This window comes from Nipponia nippon, unplaced genomic scaffold (genome assembly GCF_047370975.1).
Source record: "Nipponia nippon isolate SJK-2023a ecotype South Korea unplaced genomic scaffold, ASM4737097v1 scaffold_39, whole genome shotgun sequence".
NCBI classification, from domain to species: Eukaryota; Metazoa; Chordata; class Aves; order Pelecaniformes; family Threskiornithidae; genus Nipponia; species Nipponia nippon.
Genome location: NW_028262357.1, coordinates 118,132 through 131,049, shown reverse-complemented (window position 1 = coordinate 131,049; position 12,918 = coordinate 118,132). Strand labels below are relative to the sequence as shown.

Genomic DNA, 12,918 nt, shown 5'->3' with positions numbered 1-12,918 from the left:
TGTAACAGAAACGTGTGTGTATCTTTGTAAGTGTATATTTTTATGCTGATTTTTTTGGAAGGTAGTGCTGGTTTGAGTAGCCGTGGCCATCCAGAGCTCTCCTGAGCCCAGGTGCTCTTTCACACACCCTTGTTCTCTCCTTGTCATCAAATGGTGGATGGTGTTTGCTTAGCTACCCGGTGAGAGCAGAACCAGCTTAAAGATAAGCAGGGGGAAGTAAGGAATGCTTAACTTGCTTTAGCAGCACTGCTGCCAAAGAGCAAAGGATGCAGTTTAACAATACAGCCAACTTGAAGTAATGGCAAACTGCTGCCAAAATGCTAGTTTTCTGTCCCCACACGTGGTCTCTTCCTGCTTCTCTTGTGCAAATCCTGGTGTTCATATGACACAATTCTGAGATGATTCAGAATGACAAACTGATAGAAAAACTAACCCTACAAACCCCAAGGTTAATTGTTTTCTGGTGGCAAGGAATGGGGCAGAACTACAGAGCTGTGGGGCAGGTTTGGTCCTTTAGAAGACACTCTTAGCCATTTCATTGTCTCATTGAATTGCATTACTATATCCCAGCCATGGGTTTCATTAGTCAGCTTGGCTTAATCACAGTCATGTAATTTTGGATCAAATACAACTGCTAATTTTGCTGTGAGATATTTGCCCAATGTTCTTAATGGATCTGGAAAAATTAATAAAATACTTAATGTCATTATTTAAATTTCCATATTTAAATAAGGAAAAGTCAAACTGAGATTTGGGGGCACTTTGTCCCATCAGTTCATGCAAAAAGGCATACAGAGCTATATTTCGGACATGTATCTGGCTTCAGGAAGTCATTAGCTGTATTGATTTAATATTAATTAACTTCACCAATGCATATAGTTCTTTGAAAATGTTACTTAGCTTTTTTCTTTGCAATTTTATTCTTTTACTGCTACTGCTATTAAAAATTATAATCTAGAGTCTGGACTAATTTTGGACCTGATCTTGTGAAGGGCTCAGTTGTCAAAGCTTTAAATATTATTTAACTTTTGCTTTCTGGGAATGCTCAGCACCTCTCAGGATATGATCAGCAGCCATCAGAATAAAGCTCTAGAGCTTAATCATGTTAATTAAACTCAGGCAATACTTCCACTGTCTTAACCTAACTATTGCTTTTCCTTACAATTTTACTGTCAGCATATTTTACCGTGACCTTGCACAGTGTTACTCATTTCCACAAATCCTCGTCAACATACACAAAAGGGATTGTTCTCATGGTCTCACACTGAGAGTTTACTCATCACACAGTGCTTAGTGGACACAGGGGGTCGGGAGTAGCCCATTTAAGACTGCTTCATTAGGAGAGTGAAAGACAACCTTAAAGAAACAAAATTAGGGCAACACTCCTGAGTCAACAGTTGCCATTACTGCTGTTCCACCATAGGAGTCCTTAACAAACAACTGCAATTTCCTAATAAAGAGACTGTAAAAAATAATCAGGAAAATAATTAGCAATAAAAAGATACTCTGTTCATAATGTTTTGTTTTTAAAGACTGAGTCCGAAACATCTAAAGGAAATTTATATAAAAAACTACATTAGCAAGGAAGTGCCATCAGTTCAGTTCTAATATGTTGAGTAAGGAAAGAATTCATCATCATCATAGAAGTTGCCTCTTTTTTATTTCCAGTAGTCAATATGTATGAGGACCAGAATGCACAGTTTGTTCTACACACTCATTTAGAATGGGTTCATCATTTTATATATTTGCAACAACATATCATTATGACTCAGCAGGATTCAGACTTAGAGGTGTTCAGTCATGTGCCCGCAGGTGGTAGCCTCATGCCATTGGCTGCTCACCCAAGTCCTCGCACCAGGGCTCTGAACCTGCAGTTCCACTTGTACTGAGCAGGATTACTACTATCCTATGAGGAGCAGTTGAGGACTCTGGGCTTGCCTAGTTTAGAGAAAAGGAGTCTGAGGGGCGACCTCATTGCTCTCTGCAGCTTCCTGAGGAGGGGAAGGGGAGAGGGAGGTGCTGATCTCTTCTCCCTGGTATCCAGTGACTGGACGCATGGGAATGGTTCAAAGCTGCACCAGAGCAGGTTTCGACTGGACATTAGGAAGCATTTCTTCACCGAGAGGATGGTCAAACACTGGAACAGGCTTCCTAGAGAGGTGGTTGATGCCCCAAGCCTGTCAGTGTTTAAGGGGCATTTGGACAATGCCCTTAATAACATGCTTTAACTTTTGGTCAGCCCTGAACTGGTCAGGCAGGTGGACTAGGTGATTGTTGTAGATCCCTTCCAACTGAACTAGACTATTCTATATTTTAAAATTTCATTGTTATGCATCAAAAGGAACTTTAAAGAAACCAAAAGTTAAAAATACTGTGGGCAAAATGTTAGATTCTCTTGTTACAAACACAAGAATTTTAGTATAAGAAAACAAACACATAAACTTTTTATTTTTTCCAAAAGTTTTTAAAGGGCAGCAAAAAGATTTCAGAAACAGAGACTTTCAAGATGAAAAGCAATAGCTGAGAATTTTAACTGTTTTCAAACTGAAATTGTACACATGCATATGTACCTACACTCACATGCACACTCCCTCCCCCCAGTGACAGAGTCTTGCTTACTCTGGCAAATTATAAAATCACTGAAGGTACTAGGATTAATCCTAAGTAGTGACTGGGTTTTTTTTTATGGAAAAGCACAAGAAAATTAATTTTGCTACTTGCCCTGTTCTTCAGTGGCATACTACTTACTGTTGAGCGTAAAGAAAAAGATCCCATTTAAAAAACTGCTAGTTATGGGCACTGATTCAGCAAACCACGTTAGTTAGTTATTAACGTTAAAGACAAATACAAGTCTAAGAATGCTTTGCTGACTAGGAGCTTACACACAGAAATAGGGCCTCAGCCATACCAGCTGCCAACTAGTTATCATTGTGGTAAATATGCATATTCCATCTAATTGTGTAAATATATATAGTTCTTTCTAAAAAAAACTCACAAGCAGAAACTTTTAGGTACTGTAACAGGAAAATTAGGTATATGATTAAACTCAAATCTCAGACTGAAACAGCTCATAACTTATGACTTGAGGACATTGGACTCTTCTGCAAAAATTCAGGTGATGCAGTTGTGCTAATTAAAGGGAGAAAGTGTTCTGAAGTTGTAGGACTTTTTAGCATAGGCTCTGCTTTTTGGCTTTTAAAATAATTCCTTGGAATTTCTTTTTGAACAAGCAGATCCAAAGCTATTATTAGCTTAAATGTTATCTAAAGAAAATCGACTCAGTATATTTTACCTTTGATCTTACTGAGGAGTACAGTACCATCCCTCTGCATTAGTGTGCCCTAGTATAATCCAAGATTACACATAGATTATGGACAGCATGCTTTCAATGTCAAGAAAATTAAAAACAATAGAAGCAACTCTGGATTTGTAAATTCTAGAATTCTGTATAATCTAGAATCATAAGTACAATATAAAAAAATATAATTGACAAAAAACCAGTCATAGTATAGTAGCTATTCAGGAATGTTTCTGCAGCATTAGTTCATGCTAATTTGCAGAACCATGATCAAGTCAGGTGAACAATCAGAACTATCAGATGGACAATTCCGAATGTTTAACAAGTTGCCCTAACTACATTTTTTCTCCTTTTCCCTGCATCCTTTCTCTCTCTTCCTCCTTCTCTTGCAATTACATACTTATTTGCTTGATGCCTTTCCTACACCCTAAAATATTTTCATTTCTTCTCCAACACCTTTCTTAAAGAACAACGTAGTGCTTTGCTTTTTGACCTGACACTCTGGAGCACTCCTTGTCATGTCTTTATTTCACCCACAGTGTGACTGATTTCTCACTTCTCAAGAAAGGGAAAGAGTAGGTGAAGGGAGAGGACAGGGGTAAGGGTTTGGGTTTGTTTGCAGTTTTACAGACTTATGCCTGCCCCCTTCTTTCTTCTCTCCCCTTCCTCTCTCTCTGCCTCCCTCCCTCCCCATCGATACTTAAAAAATCATTCCCATTCATGTTGTGTGCACGCACACGCTGGGAGAAATTACAGGCGCTCTGCTCCAGGTTGCCTTGACAACTTCAAAGCATCCCTGTGCATGGGGACCGGTGGCACAGCAAAGTTTCCCAGGCCCCCTGGGGAAGGGGAGGGGAGAGGATGAGAGGAGGCAGAGGTGCTGGAGCCAGCAGCCATGTGGAAGAGAGGAGGCAGAGGTGCTGGAGACAGCAGCCGTGTGGAGGAGAGTGCAGCAAGCAGTATGAAAGGGGCATATACATCTCCTGCAGGACAATACAGATTTTGCTGGCTGGCTGTGAAAGGACACACTGAGGATACAATAGTCTGTGACACATGAAAGCTTTGGAGTGAACTTTATTGCTTCTCCATTAAGGACCCTTCCAGAGTCCCATTCAGCTCTAAGAAATCTTGTCAACATCTTAAAACGTAAAGAAAACAAACCCCTTCATTTTCTCATGTTTTCAAAACAGATTTAGAATATTTTTTTAGATAATTCTTCTTGTTGGTATGCTGGAAGCTTTTGCAGTTTCAGCCCTGGATAGTACTGAGTGTCCCTCTTGTGAGTTCCCTGAGTTCCCATTAATTCCAGTGGGAGGGGAGGCTGCCCAGCAGCTCCCCAGTAAGGGCTCTCTGAGGTGAGAACTTGCTTCCTCCTCATATAGTTTTTGTTCATACTTTGGCCTGTCATCCCTCTGCTTTGAATGTCACGAGTGGTTAGAGCTCAAGAATAGAGGAATTGCTGTTCCCTACTTTCAAGCTGAGAAGTCATTTATATGATAAGTAAGAGCAGGAATGACCCTGAGCAACCTAAAATAAGGGGCCATGTCATCACAGCCAGAGTGCATAATAGGAAACCAAGCTGGAAAGCAGCTTATAAAGAAAAGAGCATTGCTCTTGCTCCCTGACATATCACTTGCACATGGTTCACCACTCAATCCCAGAATCAGTCCAAGAAATAAATAGGATCACAAGCTCTAATCCTTCAACACAGCAGTCTTTAGTGGTAAGATATGCCCTGCACTGACTCCTTGTGATTTTTGGAATATAGGAGACACAATCTAGTATCAAATGTGGAGTGCAAAGAAAGATCAGGCTTGGTTAAAGCAGTAAGCACATATGCCTGCGAATCCTCACTGACAGTGTTCAGCATCTGGTCCTGAATCTATTACCTGGCAAGGGCAGGATACTGGGAACCAACTGATTTGACATCTGTGCATTTCCCAGCCTTCCCACCAAACTATATAGGTTAACCTTTTCATGCTTAGGATGTAAACCAAGTTTAAAGTTGATCTTAGCTAAAATGAAAAAGTACACAGCCCATTCCTTCTACTTTAGAAACAGCAAGTAAGAACATAAAACTGCAATTAAAATACACAAAGATAAAGTTGATTGGACTAGTATGCATGCATTCTTTTTTTCACTTTTTAAATTACATTTAATTTTAAGTTACATACGGATACTTTAAAAAAAAATTGTAACAAATGCTGTCTGATATAAACATTGTGCAACTCACTAGCAGATCTGAAATTCTCCAAAAATTATTAACTTTATTTTTATGCATTGGTTAGTTATATTTGCATTATTTTGCATTTGCATTATTTTGAGGACTCTCAAAAAATAACTGATCCTCATCCACTGACAAGAGGGCTACAGGACTTACTTCCTGTTTGTAAAGATAAGAAAACTATTTATTACTTGATAGTATTTACCATTGTCCTCACGGAATTTCAAAACAAACTTAAACTTACCACAAGCATTATCATCCAGTTTTACAGATGGAAAAGCTGAGCAGAGAAATGAAGGATCAAGTGCTTCAAATGTTGGATTTCCATTTTCAGTTTCTTACTATGCCAGTAACACTTTGCACTCCCACTACAATGGCACATGTAAATCAAGCAATTCTAGTGATTTCCCTTTGCAATTCACTTTGTGGGTACAAATCTTACTGGCTCTAATGGCTTCTGACAAAAGGACAGGCAAACACTAGCTGAAATGAAAGGGTAAGTATGAAGCATGTGATTGGTTTTACACTTTGAAGATTTGATCAGAGCCTGGAACACAGCCTTGATCTCAGTAACATCAGTGACTAGAGTACGTTCACTGTAACTCCGGTAGCACATATTTCCTCCTTTAGAAGAGAGACAGAAGTATGATATATCTACAATGATTTGAGAAAACATTTACTTTTGCCAGGTCATGATTCTAGTTTTATGTTTCCATATTATTTATATTCATGTAGTCCTGTTGCCTTATTTTAAATGCTTTCTCCTCTGAAACAGGTACCCAGAGCAGAACGTGGTCAACTTTCATTGTATTTTATATGTTCAAAGACGACATCTAGATAAACATGTGGGAAGTCCACAGAAGTCTGGATAAGATGGTGCCATATAGGGGTGCATAGGAGGAGATAATAAAGCAAAGAGATCCTTTCTTGACCTCTCTTTTCATTCTGCACTTTGAAAGCTTGATTCCAACAGGAAGCATCAACACTGTTTTGAGACAGATGGTGTAGCCCTCCAGATGAAGTATGGGGAAATTATTGACTACTTGAAATTGTAAGGAGAAGGAGCAAGGGGGCATTTTAAGGACAAGAACACTAACTGCACCTTCTGGGAAAGAGAAAGAGCATTTCCATTTCTGACAGTCTTCATGAGACACTCCTTCTCAGAGATTCAGAGCTCTTTCCCTGGCAGAACTGCACCTTCATTTAAAAAACACAGTGCAGCCCTGTTGGTGCAATCTGACGAACAAAAACTTTAGCAGGTGCCATAGTGAGCACCCTAGTATTCACATTAGATCAGATGCATTAAGACGAGCCAAGAATTAGGATTAATGCCGCAGGTTTTGCAAAGCTTATAAAAGATTCTAAATGCTTATTCATACAGTAGTAAGGATTTTCTGAAACAAGCTAACAGCATTTTATCTGTTTTAAACTCCCATGGCTTGGGACAGAGGTAAACTGAGGTCATTCCACTAAGGACTGAAGAAAACTCTTCATACACATTAATTGTAGCAAACATTACCAACATTACTTGACAGTACTCTGTTTCCTTTCTTACTATTACAAATCAGGTGCAGCACATTTCTAAGGCACATTTTTCAGACTATGGTAACTATGCTAATGAAAAACAATTAATTGGCTCACTGGAATACAGGGAGTGCCACACTGCATCAAACCTATAATCTTTGCTTTCAACAGTGTTAACAAAGCACAGAAAGCTGTAACTCTCGTAATAGAAAATTATGTCATAACAAGCATTAGGGGTGGGATGGGAAGACAGTGGCACTATGAGTTGCAAAAGAGGGCCAGTTTACCTCAGGTAGCTTCAAATGTACTGGTCATCAAAACTCTTTCCACAAAACCATTTTCATCACGCTGAGTTCATACTCTTTACTCACATCTGTTTGAGGTGAATGTCCTTGTGCTTAAATTTACTAGGAATTGCTGCCCTGGATAGTAAAGCATCAGGGAAGATGGGAGTCCGAGCAGTAGTCTACTACATGAGCACTACAATCATTGCTGTACTGATCGGTATAATCATTGTGGTCATCATCCACCCTGGGAAAGGTACTAAAGAAAACATGCACAGAGAAGGCAAAATTGTGCAAGTGACAGCAGCAGATGCCTTTCTTGATTTAATCAGGTATGGCTATGATATTGCACATTTTCTCTACCAGTAGTAACAACAGTAATATTTTGATTCACATGAGAACAAAAGTAGAGAATTTTAGACAGTGACTGCATAAACTAGTCAAATTTCTTTCAACTGTGTGACACCAATACCTGTAACCCCTACAACGCTACAAAAGAACACATGGATTTATTTTCAAATCAAGCTGTTGCAAGGGAAGAAACTGCTTTTAATATTCAAAGAAAGATTCTTGCTTTCATGCACAAAAGAAAGACTTCCGTTCTGCTATCTGCATGGGTCTTTTCCCCTCCTTCCATAGCACAATCCTTACTACCAAATTCCTCTGCTTTCCTTTACTTCCAACTTCCAACAGTCTTCTCACTTCACTTGAATCCCTGATTCAGCTATTCATCTTAATTCTGAATTGTAGCTGCCAATCTGGGTGCATCTACCCAACTTGTTAAATTGTATGGATGGGAAATAAGTTCCAGGAACAGGCAGGTAAAATGCTTGAAATAGAGGGGCACAGATATAAAATCTTGTTTTCTCCTTGCTCAGAGATTCTGCAATGCCTCTTTTATAGAGCTGTTATGTCACAGATGTATTCCAGGGAGTAGGGAAGCTGAGGTTTTGAACTCGGGAGCTTTTCCACAGGTAAAGCCACCAAAATTTTGTGTTCCACTAACCCATTTGGAGAAGCCAGAGACATGGAGAAAGGCCTCCAAGAGTCATGCTGCCAGGAAGGGGGACTTCAGAAAGACCCATGAAGAGGTTTGCACTCAGATTCCTCAAGATTTATTCAGTTAGGCTGCTTCTAATTCCTTCAAAAATGTCACCATTCTGGAAAGCAAAGAAACAAACTCCCATATGTAACAAGTATACACACACATAAATAATTATATGTGTACATGTTATTATTAAAGAATACTCAAACTTCAGAAATATTTATTTCTTAATCATGACAAGACTTTAAATCGAGTGATAAATGTCATGATGTACTAGGCTACGTGACTACAAAAAAATGTTTGAGAAGTAGAAATGCATTCAATATTAATAACTTCTTTACTAATCCAGACACAGAAAACATTAATAAGTACAAAATTAAAAGTCAGCACTGACCCACAGAGCTTTGTTCATTTGGTAATTTAGCTAATATTCTGCTCCATAACCAGACCTGCTATACAATATTGGGTACAGTGGTTGCAATTGCCAGGATCTATCCAACCCTGCTACATTTTGTCCTGATAAAGCTAACCAGGCCAATGATATATGCAAAGCTCTACTCACTGTATACATAATTACATATTTGTCTTGGGATTCCTTTGAAAATTAGCTGGTCAATTCTTTTATTAGCTGTGCCCCTACTTAAGATATTACTAGAGTCTTATTACTTCTCATGTTATTTTCTTTCTTTTTCACAGAAATATGTTCCCTCCAAATCTGGTGGAAGCTTGCTTTAAACAGGTAAAAATGTTTCGTTATTTCCGACTAAAACATAACAAAGTAAGAAATTGAAATGTAATAGCATTTTCTTTTGGAATATCACAAAGTTGTACTTAGAGCAGAAACAAATCTTACGTATGCCAGCTGTCAAAAAGACCCAAACCAAACCAACAAAATCTGTGGTTTGTTTTCAATAATATTGTCTCAGTATTTACTGTGATGAAATGAAGAAAACACACCTTGCATAGCAAATCAAAAAATAAGTTTTTTCAAAATGTCATATTCTTAAGTCTACAACAAGCTTCATTAAAGCCAATACAGAGTTTACTTTTCAAAAACAGAGTTATGTCAAATTGGAGATACTGAGATACGCACCATCTGTACAAAGACTGGAAGATGTTCAAGAATGTCTTGTGAGAAATGTTCACAGCTTTGAAACAGAGGCAACAATTTGGTGGACATCAATAACAAAGTCAAACTAGGGGACTTCCTGTCACCTGTGATAAGACTGCATAGGAATGCTCTTTCTATGTTACTTCCCAAATTCCTCTATCACTAGCCTGGTCTTAACCTTAACTCTTCTACAGAGAAAATAATAGTAACTAGTTACATTCCTTTTTTAAAAGGAGGACATTATAGACTCAGTGAAACCTATAATGTGTATTTCTATAATCTAATTGCTTCATATTGACTGCACAGACAATCCTGAACTGATTTTATTTACCAGTTATTGCTGTAGCAATAAAAAAAAGGTGAAATGTGGAGGACAAGAAGCAAGAGGACAAAGTAGAAACTTTCCAAAGTCCAGCTGAGTTACATCTTGCAGAAGAATTGAAAAGAAACAGTAACATTTTCTTTAGTTATATAAACAGAGACCAATAAAAAGCAATGAGTTTCTAGATTAAAGATTTGGTCAAGATTAAAGATAAACTAGACCCAGGTCCAAAACCAACAAACGCTCTGCCTCTGTTTTCAGTAAGGATGATGATGAACTCAGGACAGTAATGCAGAAGAGCAGCATGGAAATACAGAAGTCTGTATCTAAACTAGAAACAAAATTCAAAGAATTTAATGTAATAAAGTCAGGGAAAGATATCATCTTTATATCAAAATAATGAAAGAAATAGGACATAAAGTTACAGATCTAGCAGCAAGTATTTTTAATAAATCTCTCAAGTTGGGAAGTTATTATTGATAACTGGTGAGAGCAATCATAGTGCCTTTCAAATGGCAATTTCAGAAAGATTTGGGAATTGATTTAAGCAGTTAGTAACCCATTAGCTTGATCACAGTTGTACTGAAAGATATAAGGACCTTGAAGGAAAAAGTAAAGATTTTGTAATAAATGAAAATGAAAAATACATGCAAAAAAAAAAAAAAAAGTTAAAGAATAATACAGGTTTCTGAAACATAGATTGTACCAGAATAACCCTCCGCCTTTCTTCCACAAGATGGCTCATTTTCTTCTTTCTTTTTTTCTTTTTTGGGCCACAGAAGTGCAATGAATCTGATCTCTTTGGACTTCTCTAAACCAGAGTTTTTAATAGGAGGGCAGTGAAATAGTTGAGCAGGGAATAAGATTATTGTAAGAATTGTAAAATTGGTGGAGATAGCAATGAAAGTTGCTGAAGGACTGGGCATGCTTCAATTGATATTTTTGTGAATGACATTGCCATAAGATGCAGACAATGAAATTTACAGATAACGAGAAAGTCTAAGCACTTTATATTGAGGTACCTAACAAATGCCAAAGAAGGTGGTATATCCCTGGCACACTGTAATACTATAAAGTCACAACAACAAAGTGAATTGGCTTTTGCAGACATTGGCTTGTTTGGTTACCTCTTTGTAGCCCGTCATCACATGTGAAATAAACATTTAGAAATTAACAGTAATTTCTGCTTTGAGATGGGAAGTCATCATCAGAAAGAAAAAAAAAAAATAAACCCCCTCTAATTCAGCTCTGGGATATATTAGATGACATAACTCCAAGAGAGGAAATAAAGCCAGAGGAATGTGACTATCTGGAATACGGAGTATATTCGGGTCATTACATTCATTGGAAGATTCATGCAAAATGAGCTCAATGGAGAGAGGGGTTGCTGGGATTATCAGAAGAACACAGTGTATAAAGCAAAAAGAAGCTTGATTTAAAAATATTCAGGTACAAAAACCAAAGTGGGAACAGAGCTATATAAGGTAAAGAAAAATGTTTATACAAGAAGAAATGGAAATCACTGTGACTGAATTTAAAGTGGGAATTAGTAAGGTTTTTAACCTTCATTACCTAAAAGGTGAGGTCCTGGAAAAATCTTCAATTAGGAGTCATGGGAACAAACTACCTCACCAGTTTTAAGATACTGCTTGAAAAATTCTTTTGATAAAGTATCCTACAGCAACAGGAAACTCGACTCAGTGACTAGCAGTCCTAAATCTATGTTCTTAATTAAAGCTCTCCTGTAGATTCTGTTTACATTAAGTATATTGTATTTCTCGTGTGTTTTATAGCTTGAAGGGATTTCCAAAAAATAGTTCAAAAAACAGGAAATGTTTAATGAAAGTTTTTTCTGACTTTTGGTAGCAGCTATGCTTACTGAAGCACCAGGATTTTAAATCTGTCATACTGATACTATTACCTAGATTTTTAGGCATAAATTATTTTGTTGCAGCAGGTTTGTTAAGCTAAAAACATTTTACAGGAGAAACAAGTATATGTAAGATTCATAGGTATCGAGATGACTTTGTACATGTGACTCCATAACTTTCTTTTCAAAAGTTTACATCAGGTTTTTCATATGTTTGTCAGAAGATTCATGAAGAAGGATGATACATCTGGCACTAGTCTGGTTCTGTAACATTGTGTTTGCTGGCCCAAACACAAAACAGACTGCTACTCATAGTTGTCCACACTCAAAGGCATAATACTGATTCACAGCTTTGCACACCTGGAAACCATCACTGACATATGCACTCCACATTCAAATCACACCTTTTGATATATTAGGTGCTCACATTCTGTCTTATGGCATCCTTAGGCAGGTTTTCCTGACAGAGATCTGTATTGGAACCCACTGGAAGGTTTTTCTTTCTTTCTCACCATGGCCAGCAGACAGGTCCTCTAATGACTGTGTTAGCACTCACAGCAAGTTTTGAACCTGTTACTTTTCCTGTCAACAGCAAGCACTTCCCAAAGCAGGTCCACTAACACACAGGACCAACTATCATTTCCAAGTTTTTAACCTCAAAAGATCAACTCTTAGTCCAAAATTTTGTAACACCAAGACGTGGAAAATTGATCTTCCTAAATTTTCTACTGTTTCTCATTCAGTCTTCTAGTACTTTGGATTCCCTTTTCCGTTCTTCTTTCCCAGCAAGTCTGTGAGGCAAACAAAGCTGCCTCCTCTTGCTTCTTTTTCTCCTCCTGCTTTGTACATTTTCTTCCCCAGAAACAGGAAGACTGGTGGAACAAAATGCCCCTTCCTCTCCAAAAAGGACCCCCCATTTTAGATCCCAGAAGCCAGGAGGAGTCCCTGTAGGAGAGAAAGAGAGCCCATGGAAAAGATAAGGAAATCCTTTCATTCAAACCTTTCAGCTGAGAATCAGCAGAACCATTTCAGGCTTAGCTGGCGGCATTCAGCCCCATGCCCCAGGGAAGTCTACAGGGACAAAGGGCCACCCTTGCCTAGCACGTCAATTTAAGAAGGATAATCTAGAAAATGCTGGACTTTAGTTTCACTCTTTTCTTTACTAGTGACTCCCTCTGTCCCCATGAAAGACCAAATTTCTGTTGCCGCCCTGTCTCTATCAGGACCTCCTCCAGTTAAA

At 38.1% G+C, this 12,918-nt stretch overlaps 1 protein-coding gene across 1 annotated transcript in view; it reads left to right on the top strand.

Annotated features, from left to right (window-relative positions):
- SLC1A3 (solute carrier family 1 member 3) overlaps nt 1-12,918 on the top strand; it is a 73,134-nt gene that overhangs the window by 42,594 nt on the left and 17,622 nt on the right. The window contains exons 4-5 of the mRNA XM_087773272.1: nt 7,458-7,662; nt 9,072-9,114. Of these exons, the coding sequence (XP_087629398.1) occupies nt 7,458-7,662; nt 9,072-9,114 (248 nt within the window). The remainder of the gene's footprint in view (nt 1-7,457; nt 7,663-9,071; nt 9,115-12,918) is intronic.